Raw genomic sequence first — 27,426 nt, forward strand, 5'->3', positions numbered from 1 at the left:
TCTTCTTTTCCTTTTCTCGCATTTTTTACAACTTTTTCATGAGCAATTTTGAAGTTCACTTTATTTATTTTAAAATTTAAATATTTATTTTAATCCGATTGTCAATCTCATTTAATTAAAATTAATATAAGATAATAATACTGATATAGTAGATAGGTATTATACGTCCATTCATTTGTTTTAGCATTTGAATACTTATTTTTATTTAGGTCTTTATGTTCAATTAATTTAAATTAACATAAGACAATGAACCTATTTTGAATAATTCATGTTAATTAGGATGTTATTTTTATAAAAGGAAAGTCCATTCGAAGATTCGCTAAAGTTGAAACGGCCTCTTGATTTTTGTCCTCTCTTCATATGCTCATTTGGAGTTGGTGCCACAGTCTAGCCTGAGTGGAAGATCCCACCGCACGAGTCTAAGCAATCATCTCTCCAGTCTTGTCTCGCACCCAAAACCCCAATTTGGCATGTAATACAACACATATCCATTCTCTGAATTGCCTGTGCCTATGGCCTATGACCTACGGCCTGTTGCAGTCGTCCTTTTTCCCCTTGGCCATTTGCCACCCACCTGAACAAAGGAAGGGGCACTGGCGGCGGCTGCATGTTCTTCTTCACTAAAAATATATAAGAACAAAAATGCTGCGTGCCCATTTAGTGGTCCTGGACTCTGCTTCCCCTTTATTTCCTTAGCTGGAATCACTCTCCCTCGCTCACTCACCTTTCTTTCTGATTTGGAAGTGGATAAACGAGCGGAAGAAAAACAATCAACGAAACCCCACATTCTTCTCATTATTGCCACCAATCATCAGCCACTCACTCCACGGACCACAATACCTATATTTACCACACACCTCTTCTCACTGCACATTAATTTTTTCAGCTACCATGATTTACCTCCCTCGTGAAGACCTTAGACGTGGTGCGACAAAGACGCTGGGAGCGAGCGATATCGCCTTTTACCACTATATCTACCACACACCATCCAAATTCTGCTTGGCCCAGTTCAAAACCAACATCGGCTCTCTAACTTCTTCTTGCGTGAGACAGACGGAAAATGTACCAATTTAGATTCCTCTTTATTGACCTTCTTTCATTTGTTTTTTCCTTGAGACCTTGACCATGCGATATTAACTTGGTCGACTACAATATAATAGATGAATCTACGTTAATACGACATGCCGCACCATGACAAAAACAGAGGAAGGTAGGAAGGAAAGGAGTAACAAAAACGTCGAGCCCCACAGAATCTCTTTACAACGCCATTGAATTGCATTCGTGCAGCTCGATCGCTGCCACTTCCACGAAAGGGATTGGATGATGAAGCATGCATGGTGAGGAGGTCAAAAGGCAATCTAACTTTTTCGATCGATCGTATCGTTCTTGAGAATAAGTCGGCGGATTTATTCACCATTGATCGATCTTCTGGCGGCTAGCTCTTGTGGATAGTTTGAATCGACAAGGACTCGATCAATACTCTACACTCAAAAAAGCAAGATTCCGAGTCCTCTGGATCGAGGAGACTACTCTTTGAGTCTTGAATGTAATGAGTGCTCCAATCATTTGCAGGCTCTATAAATACCTTCCTATGATATAGAACACATCAGTAATCCCCAGAGGAGGGCATCTCTGAGGCAACGATATGTCTAGGGATCCTCTTGTGGTGGGCAATGTCATTGGGGACATTTTGGACCCTTTCGTCAAGTCGGCTACCCTCCGGCTGCTCTACAACAACAAGGAAGTCATGAATGGGTCCGAGCTCAAACCGTCGGCCGTCGTAAATGAGCCGAGGGTCGAGATCCGGGGCCGCGATACGAGGGCTACTCTTTACACACTTGTAAGTGTTGATGATCATAGTTGGGTTCGGCTCGAGTGAAACTTTGTCCGTTTGCTAACGTGGCAGCTAGTCGTGTTGACTATAGGTGATGGTTGATCCTGATGCACCAAGCCCGAGCAACCCTACTAAGAGGGAGCACTTGCATTGGTAAGATTGATCACTCAATCAATCGATCGAATTGTGTGCCATTGGAATGTGGTCATGGATTGATTGAAGAAAAAACTAACTTGTTAGATTTTATATATCAGGTTGGTGACCGACATACCGGAAACGGCTAATGCTAGTTATGGTGAGATTCATTATCTATTTTTGGAACTTTAACCGAGTTCATTAAGTAGCAAATGTTGTTTTGCTTGTTTGGAATGTAAATTTGTTCCGACTCCATACATGTGCTTTAATTTTCAGGAAATGAAATCGTTCCGTATGAGAGCCCGCGTCCAACCGCCGGAATTCACCGGTTCGTGTTTGTGTTGTTCCGGCAATCGGTTCGTCAGACCATATATGCGCCCGGGTGGAGGCAAAACTTCAACAGCAGGGACTTCGCGGCGCTTTACAACCTCGGGGCCCCTGTGGCCGCAATGTACTTCAATTGCCAAAGAGAGAATGGGTGTGGTGGAAGAAGGTACTTATAACTACTGCGATCGGAAAATCAAAGTTTACGGTCGATCGAGAGCATTTGAATTGAATGTCATCGATCGACTTACAATAACACACGCAAATGGCATTGCTTAAGTAGTGTATTTATTATTATTGAAGAATTGTGTGAGCTAGCCAAAGGCTGAACGAACTTTAGCTATGTAATCCCACATCTATAGAACTAATATGAGAAATCTTCGACCCAATACGCTTGTTCAGAGCTTGCAACAATCAAACTAATGTCGATTATTTTCGTTGTCTATGTTGAACCAATTGCACATAGTAAATTGGAGGCTTAATTTGTTCCACTAATGGTGTGCAATTAGTTCTTCGAGTCTTTTGCGGTTTGCCCTCTCAAGGAAATTAAAAGCTTGTGGTCCATTTGACTTGAAGAAAGTGGCGATTGATGATCATATATCAATCTAGCTAGATTCCTCTTTATCTCCTTTTAGATCTTCACTTTTTCTTAGAATCATGCACGCACTATGTCGCTCATATGACTTTTTATCTTGCCATTCGCCTCTCTTCTTACGCGGGACTAATGCTCGAAGCTATCTTCGCATCGTCTCATGTTAACAACACTTAATGATGGTTAGTCATGTGAGATTTTTCAAAGAGTCAACTGAAATGGCATCGATGCACACCGTATATAATCATTATATATCATCTAGATTCCTCTCTATCTCTTTTTAGATCATGCATTATCTTCAAATTAATAATCATGACCTTTCGAGGTGCAATGCGTCGTCTTCCTTTCCTTAGGACTACTGTAGACTAGCTAGTGTTCAAATTTATAATTAATTTATAAATAAATTTATTTATTAACTGTCTATAAATGAGTTTATTCCTGTTATGAACGACAAACTAAGCTTAATTATTCGTGTTCAACATTGGGGATGACATAGCTTACTCTTGGCTTTTAAACCCCTACTTCACCTTAGCCTATTAAGTCAATTGGTCGCAGATTAAGATTAAATTTGATTCGATTAATTCGATTCCATTAGCATGAGTGGTCAGTCCATTATTGATCATCTTGCACGTAAAAGTAGTGCATGTACTAACAAAAGAGTCATATATTGCACTTGATATGGACATGTACACCTCATCCAGCGTAATAGGTTCGTCCTTCTCAACCACACAATTAAAATGATTACAAATGGAATATTGTTATATTAAAATATCGTCGTTTTATATGTTAGTTAAAATTTTTTAAAGTTAATGAAGTGGACGTCTGTTAAGTTACAGGGACTGATCACCTAATTTGTCATGTCCTGTCCAAGTGGTGCTACGAGCATTAGCTTCCATGTCTTGTCCAACAGGTCAGCAACCAGGTAAAGAAGAAGACATGACAGCAGTTGGGATCCAATTTTCAGTTTTCTCTCAATTTGATTGAGATTTCAAACGAGGTGATAGAAGAAACTATCCGTATTTAATATTTGATTTGAATACTTAATTTAAAATATACCATCGTAGATATTTCAATAATTTTTTTTCTTCCCAATTAAATGTCCACGCATGTTTCAATTTCTTCGTCCAACGCCTTTGTTTTTAAATTCAAATGTTCATATTCGAATAGACCCGATTAGTTTTGGAGTTAGACAAGTGTATTCCTTAATTCGTCCACAACGGTGGAGCTTCAGTGTTCTAGGGCATCGGAAAATGACACAAATTACTATAATATACAACTAAAAGGACAAAAACATCACTTCACTGGGCGTCTTTCACCTACTTGACCACCATCGGATCAGATTGCTTAATTTGTCTTCTTCTCCACTACAACATGATTGGCCACTGGAGTCTGAAGAAATTAAATCGGACCGGACGGGGTGGGCCATAATCGCCATGGATCTGGGCTTGAAAATGATGCATTTTTCTTCATATCCGAAAATAGGAAAGAAAAGAAAAAAATGGAGAAGCGAAATGCTGCTCACCCAATTCCGACTCCGCCCTCCCTCCGCCTGCTCTCTAGCGGCTTCCACGCCCCATCCAGAACCTTCCAGAGCCTTCGACCCTCCGTTCCACTTCCGCCAATCGAGCGCCGCCTCAACGTCGCGGCCTACGCCTTCTCCCTCCTTCCTTCCCCGCTCCCCTCCAACCCCGCCCTCGTCGACGCCGCCACCGGAGACACCGTTAGCTTCCCCAAGCTGCTCTCACAGATCCGATCCCTCGTCTCCGCCCTCCGATCGCACGCCGGCATCGACAGGGGCCACTGCGTCTTCGTCCTCGCCCCGACGAGCCTCGACATTCCCCCGCTCTACCTCGCTCTGCTCTCCATCGGCGCCGTCGTCTCCGCCGCCAACCCTGCCTCCACCCCGCGCGAGATCTCCCACTTCCTTTCCCTCTCCAACCCCCGCGTCGCCTTCGCCACCTCCGCCACCGCCGCCAAGCTCCCCGCGGGCCTCGCCACCATCATCCTCGACTCGCCACGCTTCCGCTCGTTTCTCGACGGCGGCGATGGAGGGGAAGCGGTTGAGGAAGTGGCGCAGTCGGATGTGGCCTTCTTTCAATTCTCGTCGGGGACGACGGGGATGATGAAGGCGGCGGCGCTGTCGCATCGGAACATGATTGCGATCGTGGCGCCATGCCACTCCATGCGGAACCCGGTGGCGGAGCGTCGTCGGGGAGGACCAGAAGCGACGCTTTTGACAGCGCCGCTGTTCCATGCGATGGGGTACGCCTTTTTGTTAATAGGATTGGCTCTGGGTGAGACGGCGGTGCTGATCGGGGGCAGGACCAGCGTGAAGGAAATTGTGCAGGCGGCGGAGAGGCACCGGGTGACCTCTCTGACAGCGGCGCCGCCCGTGGTGGTTGAGATGGCGAGGTGGCCAGAGCCGTTGGACCTGGTGGCCCTGAAGTACGTGATCTGCGGCGGCGCACCGGTCCCGGAGGCGGCGGCCGAGCAATTCATGAGACTGTTTCCCCATGTGGAGCTCCGTCAGGTATCAATTTAAACAAAAGAAAATAAATTAAATTAATTTAAATTTAAACAGAAGAAAACATACGCATGCCATTAGAGAACTCATTGTTAAAGGCACCGAGGGATGAAACTAACTGACCCTTTTCCTTGAAGGAGTAAATTCTCTTTTACTTGTTTACCTATACAAAATGTAGATATTTTGCCTAAAAGATATACCGTTTGTAGGGTTATGGATCCACTGAAGCTGGACCGATATCAGGGATGATAGGTCAGGAGGAGTGTCGTCGTCTGCGGTCGGTTGGCCGTCTCGCCGAAAACGTTGAAGCTATGCTTGTGGATACTACCACAGGAGAAAGATTGTCAGTTGGGCAGACTGGAGAGCTATGGCTTAGAAGCCCTTATATCATGCTAGGTTTGTTTGTTACCCAATCCATAGTCAAATGAAAGGCGAGCAATCTTAACTCTAAACACTCGTATTTACCAACTCAGGTTATGTGGGAAATGAAGAAGCAAATGATGCCACCTTCGATTCCAGTGGCTGGCTGAAAACAGGGGATCTCTGCTACTTTGATGAAGATGGGTTTCTTTTCATTGTGGATCGGTTGAAGGAGTTGATAAAGTGTGGAGCCTCCCAGGTTGTGACGATAAAACTCTTCCCATGGAAGTAAATAAATCTATAGAATATCATTTTGTTTATGCCAATTTTGATGAATACAGGTTCCACCTGCTGAGTTAGAGCATTTGCTTCAACTTCTTCCCGGCATTGCTGATGCTGCTGTGGTTCCGTAAGTTCTAACCAGTTAATCTAGCTTTTGTAACTTCCGCTCTAGAAAAAAAGTTGAAATTGGCTGAACCACCAGTGCACCCATCGGCAGGGCGTTGAAATGTTAGAAATTGTTATCCCTAAGCATTATTATGAATTCTACAAACGGAAGGAGAATTTTAAACAGAGAAAACAATCCAAAGCATGAGATCTAGTTTCATCAGAAAGCGTGACATAACAAAATAAATACATAAATAACAACAATAAACCTGATTGTAGCACAGTAGCAGAAGTGTCATTGTCGTAAAGTGTCGTCCTCTTTGATCTCGTGATCATGAGAAAGAAGAAGAAGAGGGAGAGGACTTCTAGAGGAGTTAGGGTGATGGCGCCGAAAACTCTCATCAATGGAAAACGAGTTATGTCTCATGCACTAATCCAACGGGGACCAATCCGATCCACATCCCTTATCAACCCATCAATAATAACGGATCACGTTAACGAGTTTTACATATCTAACCCACATCCAATAAACCGAAACCTAATAAATTGAAGTTAGATCACTTAATAGGTTCGGTATTTTAATGGCATAATCTGCATGACAAAATGCATGTGAGCCCACCTAATAGAAGATTAAATTCAACAATCTTCCATTTGGGCTGCATGTGATTTATATACAACACATGAATTTAGCTTGAGTTGATGTCAACAACAATGTCTAACTTTACATGTATAGAATATCTGTAATCAATCTGGTCCATTAACTTTATTAGTATAGGACTAAAGAGGTCATAGTTACTATATATGACTGTAACAAGTCCTGAGAGTAATCACAATACCAATGTCATTAATGAAATAAATCAAGATGTGGATGTTATCCGAGTTTGATTATTAGTGCTAACTACACCAACAAATGTGTAGGATGAAAATTACATAAAATCTTATCAATACATGTCAATTTTTAATGTGTCCAAAAGTGACCCAAAGGGTCTGATCATATTTGCAAAATACTTTATGATAAATTACGGTAGCAATCATGATCTAAATTTTATGATTTCAAAAGAATCGATATCACATTTACAAACATTATATGCTAAACAACAACAATAAATCATGATATTTCATTTTAGAGTGCCAAACAAAATACCCATAAATATTTTGAACTTTAAGTACGTATAATAATCAAAACAAAATATTTATCTTTATTAACAAATATAGAATAATAAAATAAATACAGACTCCCATTAGATGAGTACTTATTTTATAAGGACTCTCGTATCCACAATATGCACATAAAATAATAATCAAAATAAAATATTTGTCTTTATTAACAAATATAGAGTAATAAAATAAATACGGACTCCCATGAGTACTTTTTTTATAAGGACTCATATCCACAACATGCGCATGAAATATTTTAGGCACCAAGCCCTTGGTGAGTAGATCTGCCAACATAGAATCTGTGTTGATGTGCTCTATCATCACCTGACGACTCGTAACCCTTTCTTTAACTATTAGAAACTTGATGCCAATGTGCTTTGATTTTGACGAATTACAGTTGTTCTTAGCATAAAGTTCTATGGTTTTATTATTATAGTTGATCTTTTATGACTTGACAATGCCATCAACGATCTGCAACGCTTTGATGAAGTTCCGCAGCCAAATCCCGTTATTGGATCTTCATAGCATGTTATCAACTTTGCCTCTATAGTAGAAGTGACTATTAGTGTCTGTTTGATGGTTTTCCAAAATATAGCCCTGCCAGTAAGCATGAAAATATAGTCTGAAGTGGACCTCTTACTATCCAAGTATCCAGCAAAATCGGAGTCTGAATGTCCAATCACCTCCTGGTTATCTGATCTCCAATACGTGATCCTTTACTTCTTTGCAAATACCGCATTACTCTCTCCACCGCTTTCTAGTGTGATAGTCCTGGGTTACTTACATATCTGCTTAATATCCCCACTATGAATACTATATCTAGACATGTACAAACCTTTGCATACATGAGACTTCCCACAGCTGATGCATAAGGGAATTGTTCCATCTCCTTTATTTCAAGTTTAAGCCATGGATATTGTTGCAAATTGAATCTATCACTCCTAGACATAGGCGGCACAATTTTGCATGCCATGCCTTATAAGCATCTTTTTAATATAGACCTTTTATGAAAGTCCAAGAATGACTTTTGAATGATCATGACCGATCTATATGTCTAAAATAAAGGATGCTTCACCAAGATCTTCTATTTCAAAATTACTGGATAAAAATGACTTGGTTTTATACAACAAACTTTTACTATTGATTGCTAGCAATATATTATTGACAAGTATAACAAACTTGCTCCCATTGAACTTGACATATATGTATTAATTAATAGAATTCTCCTTAAATCCAAATGAGATAACCATCTAATCAAATTTATGATACTATTAATGGGACATCTGTTTCAAATTATAACTGGACTTTTTTAATTTACATACTAGGCGCTTTGAGTCCTCAAACTCAAAGTTCTCTGGTGAGGAATACAATTTTTACGTCCATTTGATCTAGCTTCAAATCAAAATGAACTACAAGTGTCATGATTACTCTAAGGGAGTCTTTCATTCGACACAGGTGAGAAAGCCTCCTTGTAATCAATGTCTTCTTTCTGAGTGAATTCCTTGGCAACAAAACATGTCTTATACTTTTCAACATTGCCTTTTGAATCTTGTTTGGTTTTGAATATCCATTTACAACAGATTTCGTACCTTCAGGCAATTCAACAAGTTTTCAAACATCATTGTTTGTCATAAATTTCAACTCTTTTACATGACGTTAATCCACCTTTTACGGTTTGAACATTGTTTGACCTCTTGGAAAGATGTAGGATCATTTTTCAACCCTATGTCAAACTCATGCTCTTGAAGATAAACATAATCATGAGTAATCATGGATCTCCTTTCCCTCGTGGATCGCCTTAATGACCCTTGTATTTAAGGTGGTTGAGGTACTTGCTCATCAATATGAGACAATATCTCACTCTGAGTGGAAGGATTCTCCAATTTCATTGGAGATAACACGGGAATATCTTGATTTACTACTCCTATTGGATATGCAATATCCATAATGTAGGGTATGGTAATTATACCGCTATTGATTACATTAGTAATAACCACATGAGGATCACTAACGCTTTCCTAAAAATATATTTCTCTAACCTTAGCACTCACATTTGTAGGATCGTAAGCACGTGAGAGGGGTGTGAATCACGTGTATTTGAGAAACTCGTTCTTTTCCGATTTTTGAAAAGAAAGTGCGCAGCGGAATTAAAAATAATAAAATAAGATGCGATCAATTTTATTTGGTTTTGAGCTTTTGACGACTCCTACTTCAAGACCAAGGTCCTTTGGACCTTTCCGATGGGTAATCCACTAATCAATTGTAAAATCAGTACAAATAAAAGAAAGTGTAACAACCCTACACTTTCTTGAGAAATAAATGACTTAATTAAAACGTTACCCAACATGTGATGAACAATATTTGGATTGAGTTATGGTGTTGGAGATGGTTTAACTATAGCAATCAGGTGTAGTAGCATCGCAGCAAAGTGGTAACACGAAGTCGGAGTAGTTGGATGGTCGAAAATAAGTGTAGAGAAGTGGTAAATTAATGTCGGTTGAAGACCTTTTTTTATACACCATTGGAGGTGTCTCTAATGGTTCAGGGTACCTCCAATATCGCTTATCTGATTCAAAGTCTTCATCTCTTATCTGCTCCGAGGCGCCTCCATCAGCTCCGAGGCATCTCCAATGCGCTCCGAGGTGCCTCCAATGTGCTACAGGGTGCATTCACTCAATGAACTTCTATCCCTGAAGTTTATCCGTGCGGGGGCACCTTCGTTGAGCTCTGAGGCGCCTCCTGTAGCTTTGAGATGCTTTGAGCACTGTTCATCTAAAGCTGAGTTATGCATTTTAGCTCATGCAAAACCCATTAGTCCAAATAATAAATGTATTCTGCAAAACAGAGTTAGCATAATAAAATAAGACAATATTATTAATTAGATCCGTTCTTACCAAGATCAGGATCTATTTATGATATCAGCTTAGACATTCAAAATGGATCAACGCTGAACCAATGCGATTGAGACTCGTTCCCACTGGATCATTCTCCTCTAGTGCTTACCTCACTTACCATTGCAGACTTACTTGGCCTTGATCTCTTGACCCACTAGGTCTTCCTGCCAGATGCCTCATTTGGACTTCAGTCAATCGTCTGGTGACCCGACTAGACTTCCTGCTAACTGTCTAGTCCTCTAATTTAGTTGGACTTCCAACCAATCATTTAGTTCTCCTTGACCCGACTGGACTTCAGCCTAGTGTATGATCCTTATCAAGTCTTTTAATCCTGCACACCTAGTAAAAGGATTAGAACACACAATATCTAACTTTAATATATTTGTCATTCATCAAAACTTGAGTTTGACCATTTGTGCTAATTGCACCACCAGCATCGTTCTTAATGAATTTGATATTTCCCATTTGACAGAAGGATCTATTAGGAGGATTATAAAATTTATACCTCTAGGACTTTCCAGAGTAATTTACAAAATTACAACTAATAGTCTTTGAGTCAAGTTTCTTTTTATTAGGCCTATAAGGTCTAGCCTCGCGTGTAAATACCTAATGCTAGGCTTCCTACCTGTATGAGGTTTTTGTTATTGCCTTAATTGATACTCTGTTAAGTAGGTAAATTGTAATCTTGAGTGCTTCACCTCATAAAAATTCAGGTAAAGAAGTAAAAGTTATCATACTTCTTACCAAATCTTTTAGGGTACGATTGCATCACTCGGCTACATCATTCTGACTGGGAGTACCAGACATAGTATATTGAGGCACAATCCTCCACTCAACAAGATAATTCACTAAAGGTCTTGAACGTTATTTGTTTGATCTATCTTATCGACTAATATTTACCGCCACGATTGTAGGATCTGTTGGAACCCCAAGGTTGTTTTGGTGTGATCAACAAGTTAAGTTAGGTCCTGTGTTGTTTTAACCTTGTGTCTAAGTGTGCAGGAGCTTAAGGGCACAGGTACTCGAGCGGAAGACGCAGCTAGCGAGAAGGACGACATGCGGTGCGTCCGAGGGACGATGTACTGCGGAAGAGTACCCCGGTGGACGAGAAGGAAGCGTGCGGTGGTTCTGAGGGACGAAAGCCGGAGTGGAAGATTGCTCGGGGAGCAAGAGACGCAGCTAGCGAGAAGGTCGGCACGGGGTGCGACCGAGGGATGAAGACTGCGGATGAGTACGTTGGTGGACGAGAAGAAAACACGCGGCGATTCCGAGGGACGAGAAGCCGGAGCGGAAGGCTGCTCGAGAAGACCGGAACTTGGGTTTGGGTGATCTCCGGGGCGCTCGGAGCAGTTCGGGGCGCCCGGAGCAGTCCCGGGCGCCCGGAGCCCTCCGGGGCGCTCGGAACCCTTCCTTTGGGCTCTGGGGCGCCCGGAGCCCTCTGGGGCGCCCGGAACCCTTCCGGGCGCTCGGACCAGACGTTTGACAGGATCGAGATTTGACTCAATCTGATCGTTGGGGGATAAAGTTTATCTCCCCCAGGGCGCCCGAAACCCCTTCGGGGCACCCCGACCAAGGCTATAAATATAGCCTTGGTCCAGAAGCTTTTCAACGAATTCAGAATTGTAAATCCAACGCTTGTGTGCTTTAGAGTTTTAGTTGAGCTTCTTTCTTTCTGTGCGTCAACGTTGTGAGAGGCTTCTCTGTAGGTGCAGCGAAAGCCGGCAAGAGGGGGGGGTGAATTGCTGAAAACAAAAATAAGAACACCCTCCTCGGATTTCAACTCAGAACAAATGCAGTAGTAAAATAATAGAGGCAGAAAGATAAAAGTAGAAACAGAATTTTAATCTGGTTACAACTAAGAGGGCTGTTAATCCAGGGCAGTGAAAAGCGTACTAAGAAATTTCTCCTTTGCTGAAGGCGGAGAAGCCTTATACACTCTAATGGCTCAGAACTACTGCTAGGAAATGCTTATAGAGTTGAATGTAGAAGTTGTTATAAATTCCTAGCTCCAGGGGCTTTTAAATAGTCTCTGGAAATCTGATCTCGAGGGTCCAAGGCGCCTCTAATAGGGGTCCAAGGCGCCTCCAAGAGGTGAGCGGATAAAACTTTATCCGTAGCTTGAAACAGACGCCTTCAAGCTGGAGGCGCCTCCAAGCCTGATGGAGGCGCATCCAAGCTGGCAGCTCAAATTCCAGCTTGCTTTCTTCAGCTTCCGACGCTCCGTTCTTTTGGGTGATTGCGGCCAACCGGAATAGGGCTCACCCGAACCCAATTCCCGGCCTTCTCCTCGAGCAGCCTTCCGTCCCGGCTTAACGTCCGTCGAACGCTACGCACGCTCTTCACGCACACCGGAGTACTCTTCCGCAGTTCTCTCGTCCTTCGGACGCACCGAGCCTGTCGGCTCCCTTCCCGTGCCATCCTTCTCGCTAGCTGCGTCTTCCGCTCGACTTCCTGTGCTCCTAAGCTCCTGCACACTCAGACACAGGGATCAAACACAGCAGGACCTAACCAACTTGGTTGATCACATCAAAACTACCACGGGGTCCAACAATCTCCCCCTTTTTGATGTGCATCAACCCAAGTTCAAGTTAGGGTTTACAAATGGACATAAATAGTAATTTTAAAGGAAATTACTAAACTAACATATTAAGCATAAATTTGCAATAATTAAAATTGCAACACATTTTCAAAAAAAATAGGTAAAATTTTCATTTTCCTAACTCCCCCTAAACTTGTACCTTTCTCTCCCCCTTTGATCACAGCAAAAATGGGGTACCAATAAGAGAATATTAAGCAAATTAATAAGGTAGGAAAAAAAAATTCTAAGCAAAAATGAATTTTTTTAAAAAAATTTCTAAATTAAATTGAACTTTCAGAAAAATTTTCTAAGCAAAAATGAATTTTTAGAAATTTAAAAAAATTCTAAGTTAAACTGATTTTTTTTTAAAAAAAATTCTAAGTCAATTAATTAAAAAAAATCCTAATTAAACTAAATTTTTTAATGTTCCAAAAAAAATTTCTAAGGTAAATGAAGTTATTTAGAATTTCTCCAGGAAGAAATTTCTAACAAAAAAAAATTTCTAAGTTAGAATTTTCAAAAAAATTCTAAGAGAAAAAATGTTTGATAAACTTTCAAAGCATTATTTAATTCTTGTTTTTAATGTTTTTTCAGAAAGTTAATTAAACATTTTCTTTCAATATTTTAGCTTCCAGGTCGTGGCGAGGTACTAGGCCTTCTTGGTTATTGGTGCAACAACCACTTTTTTAGACAAAGCTTCCTTAAAGAATTTCAATGTTTAATTTTCTCACTGTAAAGCTTTTAACTTAAAAGTAATTAATTTAGCACAGATTTTGGAATCCAATAAAGGTTCCTTCCTACTGGATTAATCAGATATTTAGGGGGTACATAAATTTTGGGCAATTTTCTAAGTTGACCCTGATGGTTTCTAATGTACCAGTTCAATTTTCCATAAATTCTTAATTTTGAGTTTGGAAATTGATTTAAGCATGCAGCAGATTTCAATTTTTCAATTTCTAATTTTAAACTTTCATTTTCTGATTTCAAATTTTCATTTTCATTTTCTAATTTATCTAATTCTTTAGAAAGAGCTTTAATAAATTTAAAAGATTGATTCGGGGTTAGATTGCGTACCTTACTTACCTGATCTGGTGACGCTCCCCCTTTACTGCTGTTTTTTTCTTTTGATGTTCCTCCCCCTTTATCCATGCTCATGTCTGAGCTTGAGTCTTCTTCCGGCTGATGGTTCGCCATTAGCGCTAACCCCGAGAATTCTTCGATGTCTGACTCAGAGGATGATGAATATGACCAAGTAGCTTTCAGGTTCTTGTGCTTGGAGGGTTCTGGTTTCTTGTATTTTGACTTTTCCCTTTCTTTCTCCTTTCTCTTTAGCTTTGGGTAGTCATCTTTAATGTGCCCCTCTTCGTTGCAGTTGTAGCAGCGAACCGTCCTCTTCTTTCGATGATGCCTCTGCGATTTAAATTTATTAGTACTGAAAAACTTATTGAAGCGTCTTACCAGTAGTGCCGCTTCGGATTCGTCGACTGAGGCTTCAGAGTCAGAACTGTTCATTTTTGCCTTTAAGGCAATGTTCTGACTAGTCTTCTCTACTCCATTGGGCTCTGAAACTCGAGATTCGTGAAGTTTAAAAGTGGAAAACAATTGTTCTAAAGTACTTACCTCGAGGTCCTTAGAGATGTAGTACGCATCTACTAAGGAGGTCCACTCTGGAGTTCTCGGGAAGGCATTGAGCGCGTATCGGATAGAATCTCGGTTGGTTACCTCTTCTCCAAGGTTCGTTAGTTGCGTTATCAGCTCCTTGATTCTCGCTTGGAGTTGCGCTACCTTCTCGCCTTGGTTCATCCGGAGGCTCGTCAACTGGTTCCGGAGGATGTCGCGCCTCGCTAGCTTCGCTTCGGAGGTACCTTCGTGAAGTTCCAGGAATTTTTCCGAGAGATCTTTCGCGGAGTCGTAGCTTCCGATCCGATTTACCTCCTGAGGCGGCAGAATGCTGAGTAGGTGGAACTCAGCCTTTCCGTTAGCGACGAAATCTGCTTGCTCCTTTTTCGTCCATGTATTTTCCTCCTTATCTTTCGAAACTGCATAGCCATAGTTCATTATTAAAAGAATGTCAAATTCGGTTTTAAAAAATACCTTCATTTTGCGCTTCCATGTGGCGAAGTCTCCGTCGAACTTAAGGGGATGGATGTTCGCTCCGGCCATCTTCTTGATCGTAGTGCTTCAGTTGGCGGTTAGTCCTTCTGAGGCGATCAGGCTCTGATATCAATTGTAGGTGCAGCGAAAGCCGGCAAGAGGGGGGGGTTGAATTGCTGAAAACAAAAATAAAAACACCCTCCTCGGATTTCAACTCAGAAGAAATGCAGTAGTAAAATAATAGAGGCAGAAAAATAAAAGTAGAAACAGAATTTTAACCTGCTTACAACCAAAAGGATTGTTAATCCAGGGCAGTGAAAAGCGCACTAAGAAAATTCTCTTTTGCTGAAGGTGGAGAAGCCTTTTACACTCTAATGGCTCAGAACTACTGATAGGAAATGCTTACAGAATTGAATGTAGAAGTTGTTATAAATTCCTAGCTCCAGGGGCCTTTAAATAGCCTCTGGAAATCTGATTTCGAGGGTCCAAGGCGCCTCCAATAGGGGTCCAAGGCGCCTCCAAGAGGTGAGCGGATAAAACTTTATCCGTAGCTTGAAACGGTCACTTTAACCTGTTGAAGGCGCCTTCAAGCTGGAGGCGCCTCCAAGCTGGCAGCTCCAATTCCAGCTTGCTTTCTTCAGCTTCTGACGCTCCGTTCTTTTGGGTGATTGCGGCCAACCGGAATAGGGCTCACCCGAACCCAATTCCCGGCCTTCTCCTCGAGCAGCCTTCCGTCCCGGCTTAACGTCCCTCGAACGCCGCGTACGGTCTTCACGCCCACCGGAGTATTCTTTCGCAGCTCTCTCGTCCTTCGGACGCACCGAGCCCGTCGGCTCCCTTCCCGTGCCATCCTTCTCGCTAGCTGCGTCTTCCGCTCGACTTCCTGTGCTCCTAAGCTCCTGCACACTCAGACACAGGGATCAAACACAGCAGGACCTAACCAACTTGGTTGATCACATCAAAACTACCACGGGGTCCAACATTCTCCGCCTGAAGGAGATTGATATTGGGCTTAATCTTCCTTGGATTAACAACCACATTGGTTGTAACCAAGTAAACACTGGTGCCTCTTATTTTATGCTTTTAATTTATTGTTTAATCTATTTATGCAAATGTTAGCTTAAAGAGTTCGAGGAAGGGTTGTTTCGTTTTTGGTTTTGCAAGATATCCAACAACCCCCCTTCCAGCCGGCCGCAACGGTCCTACAGGATTGATTGTACGTGGGAGGGGGGGGGGGGGTGAATCACGTATATTTTTTAACTTTCTTTTTGGTTTTTTAAAATGAGTGCGCAACGGAAAAATAAACTAAGAACAACAGAAAGAAATAAAACATGATTATATTTACTTGTTTTGGAATCTTCGATAACTCCTACTCCAAGACCCAGACCCTTTGGACCTTTTCGACGGGTAATCCACTAATCAATCGTAATTGAATACACTAACAAAAAAGTGTAACAACAACTACACTTTCTTTAAGCAATAATTAACTTTAAACTAAAACTGTTACCCAATATTTAGACGGAGATCTGAATGTGCTCATGCATTGGTGCTGGTCTATCTGTAGTAGTCGGGTGTAGCAGCATCGCAGCACAGCAATAGTACGAAGTCAGAGCAGCCAGATGGTCAAAGAATCGTGTAGAAATATTATTTGTTTTCTTGGACATCTAGCATCCTTTTATAGATGAACCTGTTCTTATCATATCCATTGATTTCAAGATAACCTTTCCGACTTCAGATCTTACAGGTAATTCTATAGAGGAAGCTAATTAAATAATTCAGATCTTATCCATTGCTTCGGTTCAATCTGATTTAGTTTGACCGTGTCTGGTTTGATTCACTCCATCCACTTGAGGCTCCTCCAATCACTATTCAATACAACAATCTTCCGGAGGTCATATCTTTTGACTTTGGACTTAGAATCAGGCTCTGTCACGCGTGCAGGATTTAAAGATCTGCATATGTATCTACAGCACAGAGTTAGAAAAATATATGCATAAATAGTTTATTTATGAGTTAAATCCTGTCTTACCAAGACCAGGATCTAGTTATGGCCTCGGCTTAAACTTTTAAAATGAATCTAAACTGGTCCAACGCCTACAGTCCCATTGGGACTCGTCTTCACTGGATCACTCTCCTTCAATTAACTTACCTCATTTACCATTTGCAGTTTTTTTGACTTGCCTCTTGACCCACCAGGCCTTCCTGTCGGAATTTCACATCTGGACTTAAATCGATCATCTAGAATCGAGCATCCCGACTGGACTTTAGCCCGTTGTCAGGTCCCAGACCCAGCTAGACTTCTTGTCAGAATCACACATCTAAACTTCAGCCTGGTGTTAGGTTCTCTAGACTTGTCAATTCCTACCTACTCGGTAAAGAGATTAGACAAACATAATATCTAACTTTAAATCATTTATCATTCATCAAAATCTGAGTTTGACTATTAGTGCTAACTGCACCAATAACATATCTGATCGCTTTAGTTTTTTTTACCTAGTTGATTTTCAACTTCGGTTTAGAAAATTTTAAACAAGTCGAAAGATTGTGATTTTTTGTGAATAAGGTACAAATAGCTGAATTGAGAGTAGTCGCCTATGCAGCTAATAAAATATGTGCTCATTCCAAGATGCCTTAGGGAATGATCCACAAATATTCCTATGTATTAGCTCCAAAACATCACTACAACGGCTAGCTCCCTTATTTATTTTGTTAGTGGTCTTCTCCTTAACACACTCTATGTAGACATCAAAGTCTTACATGTCAATGGAATTAAGAATTTCGTGTAACATTAACCTTTTAGGCGTTGTTTGGATATATGTCCTAAACGTCTATGCCACAACATGGAAGAATTCTGGTTAGTCAATTTACGTTTCGTACATATACTATGCAGAATCACGTTGTCAACCATAGGAGTGAAGATCCTTAATTTATAAAGTTTATCAACCAAGCAACCATTGTCAACCAACACTGAATTAAAGAAAATACTAAAAATTCTATTTCTAAATAAACAAGAATAACATGATTTGTTCAAATAAGAAATTGAAATTAAATTCTATCTAAAAGACGGTACAATAAATATATTTTCTAAATTCAGAAAGATATCAATTCCTAAATAAAGTCTAAAAACAATTATGGACTTTATTGTACCTTCTTTCCATTCCCTGTATAGATGTATCTTTCAGTGTCATATGGAAGATGACTCCTGAGACAACCCTATATAATAACATTTATGTGAGTAGTAATACATGTATCTATCTACCAAGTATCAGTGAGTACTATAGCTAAATTGACTTTCGAACTAATAAAATTGAGAAGTTTACCTTTCTTTACATGTCAGTTCGTGTATTTGGGACAATCTTTCTTCATATCACATTTCTTCTTGCAGAAGAAGCAAGTAGACTCCTTATCCTGTTTCTTATGCTCCTAATGACCATAATCCCTAGAATCTACAATTTGCTTCTCGTACCTTTATTGTTGATCTTTTTTTGCTTCTTGCTCGAATCTTAAAAACTAGATGCTAGGTGAACACTCTTAGATGTCTCATGTCTCAGTTTCTTCTCTTCTTGCACGCATTGAGCTATAAACTCATTCAATGTCAACTTTCCTTTTGAGTATTATAAGAAATTTTAAAAGTAGTAAACCGTGCAGGCAGAAATATCAAGACGAAATACACTAATATACTCTCAGACATTTTGAGTTTTAGTACTTTTAGACTTGTGGTGATATTAGACATTTTTATTATGTACTCCTTGATATTTCCTTTGCCATTATATTGCATGGACACTAAAGAAGTGTAGTAGTTTTGACCTTTTTATTTGCCACAAAACGGTATGCAAGTTGGCTTATGAAACTCCTAGCATCCTCCTTTTCAGTTATTGAGCCCCTTTTTAGTGTCGGAATAGAGAGTCTCATGATACTTAGACTCATGTAGTTAGATCATTTCAACTTTTCAAATTCAACCCTCTGCTCTATAGTACTAGTACTAGCTAGGAGTGCGGGGTGATCATGTGTCAATATATAGTCTAAGTTAATGCAGCTCAAGACTGATGATGTATTCTTTTAATTCTACAAAATTTGATCCAGTTAATGTAGGGATGTTATTAATATTGACAATTGCTAATTACACTAAAATTGTAAGAGTGAAAACATGTAAGTTAACAATTTAATTAAAGCCAATAACAGAGATAAGTAAGATAATAAATATCATAAAAAATATGCAATAAAAGCTAATGAATAGAATCCTTATGAGATATCAAAGACAACATTACATTTTACTCTTTGGACTAAAATGTAATTTATTGGCGGTGCTCTCTATATAACTGAAACTTTCGTTGGTCATACAATGTGTGTTCCTTTAGATTGACCCATTGTGCGCATAATATGACACTTTATATGAGTTATATAGTGGTTAATAGCTCATAACAACCTTAGACAATCACACAATATGCTATCTTTAGGCCAACATATTATATGCAGGAAATAAATTTTTTGCTCCACTTAAACATATATTTGACATAAAAGTAATTTTCCTTTGGCTAATTACTTTTAGCAGAGATATACGTCAATTTACACAAAATGTACTAAACCTACGTGTCTTCCTTTGGGCCAACATAATAGTTCAATTTAGTAGCACGTGTGTATGTATACCCAAAAAATCCCTTGGAACTTTAATCGAATACTCAAGTTTGGGCTTATCAATCGATTGATACTATAGAACAATCAGCTACCCAATCGACCAATAAGTCTTCTGTATCCGACTTTGCGATTATCAATCGATTGATGTTGTGTGTCAATCGATTGGATCACCCAATCTATCCTGCTAGTCGATCACAAAATCTTCTGTGCTCAATAACACACTAATCAATCAGTTGTTGATCCTTGGCAATCGATTAGTGATTACCGGTCGATTTGCCAGTCGATCCCAAAGCCTTTTGTGCTCGACTCCTGAATTGGTAATCGATTGTTGAAAACCAGTAATTGATTGCCTCAAGCAGTCGATTCGGCTTTCTGCTAATAAATGTAGCTTCATTCGATTCCGATTGATTATGTGTCTATGCAAGTAATCAATTTAAATCGATTTTACGCCCGAGTCAACTGATCAATCAAGCCAGTCAATTCCAAATGATTCTGTTCGAAGATTTTGGCTTGGCAATCGATTGCCCGACCAAGGCAATCAATTGAGCCATCACGAATTGACCTAAAAACAGATCAAACGCAACGGTTTTCCACGAAAACAGCGACGGTCTCCGCCGTTCTTCGTAAAATACAAAGCACAAGGAAAACAAAGTCTATCCTAGGTTTTTCTTTTACAAAGATATTCGACTATCAAATACTAACAAACCTTAATTTGGCATGTAATTAACAGATCGACGAAAACCTCTAACTTTATTGCCATAAAACGGTGAAACAACATGACTCTGATACCACTTGTTAAAAATTGTTATCCCTAAGCCTCATGAATTCTACAAACTGAAGGAGAATTCTAAACAGAGAAAACAATCTTAAGCATGAGATTTAGTTTCATCAGAAAGCATGGCATAACAAAATAAATGCATAAACAACGACAATGAACATGATTATAGTTGAAGAGCTATTGTTGTAAAGCGTCGTCCTCCTTGATCTCGAGATCTTGTGGAAGAAGAAGAAGAAGAGAGAGAGGTCTTCCGGAGGAGTTAGGATGAGGGAGCCGAAAACTCTCGTCAATGGGAAACGAGGAGTTGTCTCATGCCCTAATCCAATATGGACCAATCCAATATATAGTGGATCCGCATCTGTTATCAACCCATTAATGATAACAGATCAGGTTAATGGGTTCTACATATCTAACCCACATTCAATAATCTGAAACCTAATAAAATCACTTAATGAGTTTGGTATCTTAACGGCATAATCAGCATGACAAAACCCATGTGAGCCCACCTAATAGAAGATTAAATCCAACATGAAACACTGCTCCTACTTCAAACTTAATGCTTACAGAAGAATCATTTGTTCGAACTTGGAACATAGAGGTTCTTATAATGTATCATGTAATATTTTGTTAATTGCCAAGAGACCTTAATGTGGTTGTTTGCCAAAGAACAGATATCCTGATGAAGAGGCAGGTCAAGTACCCATGGCTTTCGTAGTACTACAGCCAGGAATCAACCTCAATGAAGAAGAAATAATGGATTTCATAGCCAAGCAGGTTTATCTTTATCTTCACTTTTTTTTATTCATTTAATCAAATCTTTTCTTATTCAACCGGTCTTGATCTTGAAGAAAATAAGATTAGGACTGAATCATTTGTTTTCAAATTGCTGTGTAATAGGTAATACCATACAAGAAGCTTCGCAAAGTTGTGTTCATTGACTCGATACCCAAAACACCAACTGGAAAGATAGCGAGGGCAGAACTGCGCAACCATTCAGTTTTCAGTTCCATGTCTAAAACATGATTGTACATAAAATCCTATATGTATTATAAACCTATTCCAAGTATGAAAATAATCTCCTGGAGAAGATACTCCTGCTAAGCTTGCAAAACATGGAACTGAAAATCAAAGTTTACAAGAGCATTCGAATGCCATCGACTTATAACAACACATGCAAATGTTCTTGAAAAGTGTACTTATTATGAAGATTGTGTAAACTGAAGGCTGAGCCTGTGGTCCATTTGATTTAAAGAATTCTTTAGTAGGAAAAAGAAGGTTGATTATCAGATGTAGAGATGATATTTTGTTTCTTTGATGTTGTTGTTATTGTGAATTTGCAATAAAATTTAATGTTATTTGCATAGCCCACTCTTGGCTAGGACTGTAAATGAACCAAGCGTTCGTGAACGAGTTTGGTGTTTGGCTTGGTAAGAGCTTGTTTATGTTCGTTCAATATACATAAGATTAATTAAACAAACAAGCTTGAACAGCTCGTTAAGCTAAACAAACAAATTTGAACATATATGTGTTCAGCTCGTTAATGTTCGTGAACAACGTTCGTGAATAATGTTCGTGAACAATGTTCACGAACCATATTTATTAATAAAACTCTTTCAATATGCTAAATAAATAATAAAATAAAATAAATAAATTTAAATTATCAATCTTAATAACTAATCAAACAATTAAAAGTTTCAAACAATCAAACAAGCTTGAATCGAGAGCTTGATAACATCTAAACGAACCAAGCTCAAACCAAGCTCAAGCCAAGCTCGAACCAAGCCCAAGCCAAGCTCAAGCCAAGCTTGAATTGAGAGCTTTATAACATCTAAACGAACCAAGCTCAAGCCAAGCTTCAAACAAGCTCAAGCTCATAAAAAATAAACCAAGCCAAGCTTGAACACTCATTTCAAAAGCTTGGTTCATTTTAAGTTCGGCACGGCTCGGCTCGATTATCTTATTAAACAAGCTTGAACACCCTAAACCTCGGCTCGGCTCGGCTCGACTCGGCTCGTTTACAGCCCTACTCTTGGCTTTTAAACTACTAGTTCACATTAACCTATTAGGTCAATTGGTCGCACAACTACGAATAAATTCGATTCCATTCAATTCCATTGATATGAGTGGTCCATTATTGCCATCTCACACGTCAAGTGTACTAACAAAGAGTCATGTTGCACCTTAGGTGCATGCACTTATGCACACATCAGCATATTGGGTGCCATGTGTACATTGCACACGATCTATATGCGTTGTCCATGTTGACAAAAGACGAATAAGTTTATTTTTAACGTTTTCGTCAATTTATTTCAGGGTCAACACAAAAAAGATAAATTATGGATGACTATTAACTTTTGGAATAGTGACTAACACATAAGGGAGATATTTACCTCGATTTTATCGAGATTCGAACCCCAGATCTCATGATAATAATATCTCATGTGCTAACTACTAGGTCGTTCCGAGGGGATATAGTGACAAAAGACGAATACGTTCACCCCCAACGCCCCCGCCAACTCGTCCCAGGTCCAACACAGAGGAGCTAAATCACGGACGCTTACTAATTCCGAAGGGATATATGTGATAAAAAAGCGATTCGCTCGCCCCCAGCGCCTCCGCCAACCCGTCCCTAGGCCAACACGGAGGAGGTAAATCATGAGTAGCTACTAGCCATTAGTGCAAATAACCAAGATATGGGGGAGGTTATGCTTGGTCACGCCGAGTTTCGACCCCAAGATCTCATATGGCAACACCCCATGTCTTAACCATTGTACCGCCCCGAGGGGACAATTCCGAAGGGATATATGATCAATATGAAGAAGGTAAATTATGGATGACTACTAGCTTTTGAAATAGTGATTAATAATTTATCTCGATTTTATCAAGATTCGAACTCTAAATTTCATAGTGACAATATTTTATGTACTAATTAGTAGAACGTTCCAAGAGGATTTAGATGTAGCTGTCTCATGGGACGATGTAGAGACTAGGGGCAAGATTCATTCATATTCAATCTATGGAAGTTTAGTTTGCATTGTAACATATAAAAGAACAAAATAGTTTGAAAGTTGCAGTGTAATACTGTAACGTTGGAAGTCACGCTGCAATGTTACTAAGGTGCAGCCGATTCGAATGCAGCATTACAAAAGCTAGCCAGCAACGGTCAAATTGGAATTAGCTTTGAAATGTTGCAACATTTATAGAACAATGCAACGTTTTTAATACAACACTGCAACATTAAAGCCAACGCTACAACATTGCACTATTTTCTAAAAAAATAAATAAATATAAATTCTAATTTTGAACAAACACTTATGTTTCTTTGTAAACCAGCGTTATTGTTTGATGTCTGAATGTTGGAACAACCATTGTTAAACCTAAGAACTCTATAAATAAATGTTCTTGATCAGATTAAACGAACTACAATCATTCTACATTCTTATACAAACAATCAAAGAATTTGCTATTCTGTTATTAGAGAATTTATTGTATCCTAGAAGAAATTACCCATTATAATCCAGTCTAGCAAGACAGTAGGAGTAATAAACTCTTTTAAGGAAAGTATTCACGCACCTTAGATTCAATTCTTGTTCAAGTTATGTGTCATTCCCTCACCAACCCAAGTTATTCAACAATCTTAAAGAGTTTAATTATTCATAACCATGGAGTCCACTCAAGAATTTGCCATTAAGGTTATGAATTAAAAAATTGTCAAACTAGATAGACTTGATGGGACAGGAACAAACTTCAACCAATGGAAAGACAAGTTGATATTCTTTCTCACCGCATTGAAGGTGCTTACGTGCTCAACCTTAATCTTTGCACGATTCCACCATCCACTGATGATGATTCAGAAGAATTAAGGAAGCAATGGACCAAGCGGGAGGAGGATGAAGTGTTGTGTAAGAGTCACATCCTTAACACACTTTTGGACATGCTCTATGCTTTATTCACGACGGTGAAGAATTCAAGAGAGATTTGGATAATTTTGGAGTATGAATATGCTATCCAAAAATAAGGACCACATAAGTTTCTTGTTAAAAAAAATAATGTGAGTTTAAGTTAGTTAATAATTCTCCTCTAATAGATAAAATTCATAATCTATAAGTGATTGTTTCAAAATTTAAGGACTATGGGGTAGAAATTTTAGAATCTATGCAAGTAGGTATTATAATTACTAAGTTGTCATCTTAGAATGATTATTGATGCAGTGATAAGGAAGAGCCCACCTATCACGAGTCAATTTACACGGTATCAGTCAAAGTCAAGATGGTTAACGCCGGGCTTACAGTTATCTCGGTCAGCAAAGGAGTAGCCGAGCGGACATCACACAGTCGGTCGGAGCATCATGGGTCGGTCGACAGGTAAACGAGTCACTCGGACAACCCGTCCGGCGCAAGGAATGACATTACACAAGAAGAGACAAGAAAGCAAAAGAAAACACGCCGTCTATCATTAAATATGAGGAAGCCAAGATAAAACAGAACACTATATTTATCATCAATGCATGGAAATAAAGACAAAAAAAGTCTTCCTCTGGCAATTAATATCATTAAATAAAGATAGACGAACGATCACAGAAAAAGATATAAAAGGGTACGCCAGGTATGAGAAAGGCAAAATTTTCTATTTTTCTAGATTACTCACTCTCTTCCTGAATTTGACTTGAGCGTCGGAGGGTCAACGCTAGGGACCTCTTCCCTGCTTTGATTTTGTTTTGCAGGATTGAAGTCTTCACCCCGTCAATGGTCATCCCATCCCCGGCTTTCCAACTTCCTTCATTCAGATAGAATCAATTTGGAGTCGTTTGTGGGAACATTGTCTGTATCTGAATAAGAAGATAAAAGATGTTGGACGACGCACAACAATGACACTGACACAAGAAGAACTTGATGCACTAATACAAGCTCAAGTGACGAACATACTGGAGCAACAGCAACAGGTGTTGGTCGATCGGCCAATACATGAGCCCGAGGCAGTAGTAGGTCAGCGGACTAAAAGAGAAAGAGAAGATCGAGCGGATCAACTCTCCGTTCGGAAGCCAAATAGGAGACCGATCGGCTCCTATGGGAACGCCTGTAATACGCCAATCCCCTTCAGCCGAGCGCTATCATGGGCTCCCCCAGTAGAAAGAGGTCGAACGGATAGAGACCGGGGATCTTCCTCGGATGAGGCGCCTATGCGGGATGCACGAAAGGGAAAAGTGTCGAGGGAAGACAATTCGCTCGAGTGAGTCAATCAACAATTTTCGGAGGAGATCCTAATGACCCTCTGTCGAAGCATTATACCCCATAAACGATCGGAGAGTATAATGGAACAACCGATCCCGACGACCATTTGACTAAGTTTGACAATGTGGTCACCCTTCATCAGTACATAGACGGGGTGAAATGCCGAGTCTTCCTTACTATTCTGTCTAGATCGGCGCAATAGTGGTTCAAACGGTTGTCGAACAACTCGATCTACAGCTTCAAGGACTTCCGAGCGGCATTCCTACACCACTTTGCTAGTAGTCGCCGCCACCAGAAGACTAGCGTGAATCTATTATCGCTGTAGCAATGACCCCAAGAGGCCCTAAGGGCCTATATCCAACGCTTCAATCAGGTGGCGATGGACATCCCAGCAGTCTCCTCAAATGTATTAGTGAAGGCCTTCACCCAAGGGCTCACCGAGAGAGAGTTCTTTAGATCGCTCATTCGACGGCCGCTGAAGGACTTTGGACTTCTCCAAAAGAAGGTCAATGAGTACATTAATGTGGAAGAAGCTCATGCGATAAGGAAGAAAGAGACGATCACCAATCTAGTAGTAGCATCCGAGCGACGTCAATCGAGCAGTCATCAACCACCTAAAGGGCCCTGGTCGGGAGCCCCCTTCGCACCAGGCGACTAAGCCACATGTCGTGCAGTAGGTTGCGACCGCTCGTTCAAAAGGAAAGAGGTGGGCACCAATGTTTTGTACCTTCCACTAGTTGACGACACACAACACCATGGATTGTTACGACCTGGTAGAGCTCCACACGAATATCGCCGTCGATCGCCACTTCCACACTGGGGTCACCGAAGTCGATCAGCAAAACGAAGGAAGGAGGGGAGTACGACTGGGTCATGCCACCACCATAGGGACCGAATCCCTACCCGAGCCTTTTCCGAACGGATCAGACCGTCCGCAACGGAAGAAGAAAACTGAAGTAATGTCGTCCGAGGGGAGATAGGAATGATCGTCGGCGATCTAACCGGCGGAGATTGTAACCGAGCAAGGAAGTTGCATGTTCGACGACTCAATATACATGTTGTCGGCTGTAGCAAGGAAAAAGCTGAGGGACCCGAGATTAGCTTCGACCCTAAGGATTTGGAAGGAGTGGAGGTTCCCCACGACGATGCATTAATCATTTGAGTGGTAATCTCCAACTATACAGTGTTAGGACCTTCGGATAGCGGCTAGAGAGGGGGGGGGTGTGAATAACCGACCTCAAATTATTATTTCTTCCTACAATTTAGGTTAGCACAGCGGAAATACAATGTAGAAACGAAAGTGGAGAAGATCAAACCTCAAACACGATGATGTAACGAGGTTCGGAGATGATACTCCTACTCCTCGGCGTGTCCGTAAGGTGGACGAAGCTTATCAATCCGTCGGTGGATGAGACCCCGGAAAACCGGCTAACAACAACTCCTTCTGGGTGGAGAAACCTCGCCACAAACTCTTTTGCAACAGCAATAAAGGAGTACAAGATAGAAAAAATAAGAAGAATATGAATGTAACAACACTTTGCTTGCCTTCTTATCGACTGGAGTTCGATGAAGCAACAACTTCACGATGCCAGCAGCAACTGATCAGCAAACCAGCCGAGGGAAGCTCACACGAAGCTTCAGAAACACAGAGCTCAACAAAGCTCAGATCGCAAGAGTGAGGAACAAGAAGAATAGTTTCTGTAGAGGCCCTCGACCTCGATATATATCTTGCACCTGCTGCACCTGTGAAGAAGACAAAGAACAACACAGAAATCTAGCCGTTGTGTCGCAACGGCTAGGCCTGGACCGATCAGCCCAACCGATCGATCGAGATTGATCGGCCGTGGACCGATCAGCCTAGGCTGATCGGTCCCCGGATCGATCAACCAACTCTCACAGAGT

The 27,426-nt window shown here is 40.5% G+C and overlaps 2 protein-coding genes across 2 annotated transcripts; both read left to right on the forward strand.

The window, feature by feature from the left end:
• Positions 1–1,595: 1,595 nt before the first annotated feature.
• On the forward strand, positions 1,596–2,707 carry LOC121971980 (protein HEADING DATE 3A-like). Its single transcript, XM_042523539.1, has 4 exons — positions 1,596–1,840; positions 1,926–1,987; positions 2,089–2,129; positions 2,246–2,707. The coding sequence occupies exons 1-4, from the start codon at positions 1,646–1,648 to the stop codon at positions 2,470–2,472; spliced, it is 525 nt and encodes a 174-aa protein (XP_042379473.1). The 5' UTR covers positions 1,596–1,645; the 3' UTR covers positions 2,473–2,707.
• A 1,627-nt stretch (positions 2,708–4,334) lies between these two features.
• LOC121971979 (4-coumarate--CoA ligase-like 7) lies at positions 4,335–21,661 on the forward strand. Its single transcript, XM_042523538.1, has 6 exons — positions 4,335–5,415; positions 5,619–5,805; positions 5,883–6,028; positions 6,111–6,178; positions 20,965–21,067; positions 21,191–21,661. The coding sequence occupies exons 1-6, from the start codon at positions 4,384–4,386 to the stop codon at positions 21,314–21,316; spliced, it is 1,662 nt and encodes a 553-aa protein (XP_042379472.1). The 5' UTR covers positions 4,335–4,383; the 3' UTR covers positions 21,317–21,661.
• Positions 21,662–27,426: the final 5,765 nt, after the last annotated feature.

Source organism: Zingiber officinale, chromosome 4A (assembly GCF_018446385.1).
Source record: "Zingiber officinale cultivar Zhangliang chromosome 4A, Zo_v1.1, whole genome shotgun sequence".
Classification (NCBI taxonomy): domain Eukaryota; kingdom Viridiplantae; phylum Streptophyta; class Magnoliopsida; order Zingiberales; family Zingiberaceae; genus Zingiber; species Zingiber officinale.

Coding starts and splice junctions, on each gene's coding strand:
- LOC121971980 (XM_042523539.1), top strand. CDS start 1,646: ATGTCTAGGGATCCTCTTGTGGTGGGCAATGTCATTGGGGACATTTTG. Junction 1,841..1,925: donor GGGCTACTCTTTACACACTT/GTAAGTGTTGAT, acceptor TGTTGACTATAG/GTGATGGTTGATCCTGATGC. Junction 2,130..2,245: donor AACGGCTAATGCTAGTTATG/GTGAGATTCATT, acceptor TTTAATTTTCAG/GAAATGAAATCGTTCCGTAT.
- LOC121971979 (XM_042523538.1), top strand. CDS start 4,384: ATGGAGAAGCGAAATGCTGCTCACCCAATTCCGACTCCGCCCTCCCTC. Junction 5,416..5,618: donor CCCATGTGGAGCTCCGTCAG/GTATCAATTTAA, acceptor TACCGTTTGTAG/GGTTATGGATCCACTGAAGC. Junction 6,029..6,110: donor TAAAGTGTGGAGCCTCCCAG/GTTGTGACGATA, acceptor TGATGAATACAG/GTTCCACCTGCTGAGTTAGA.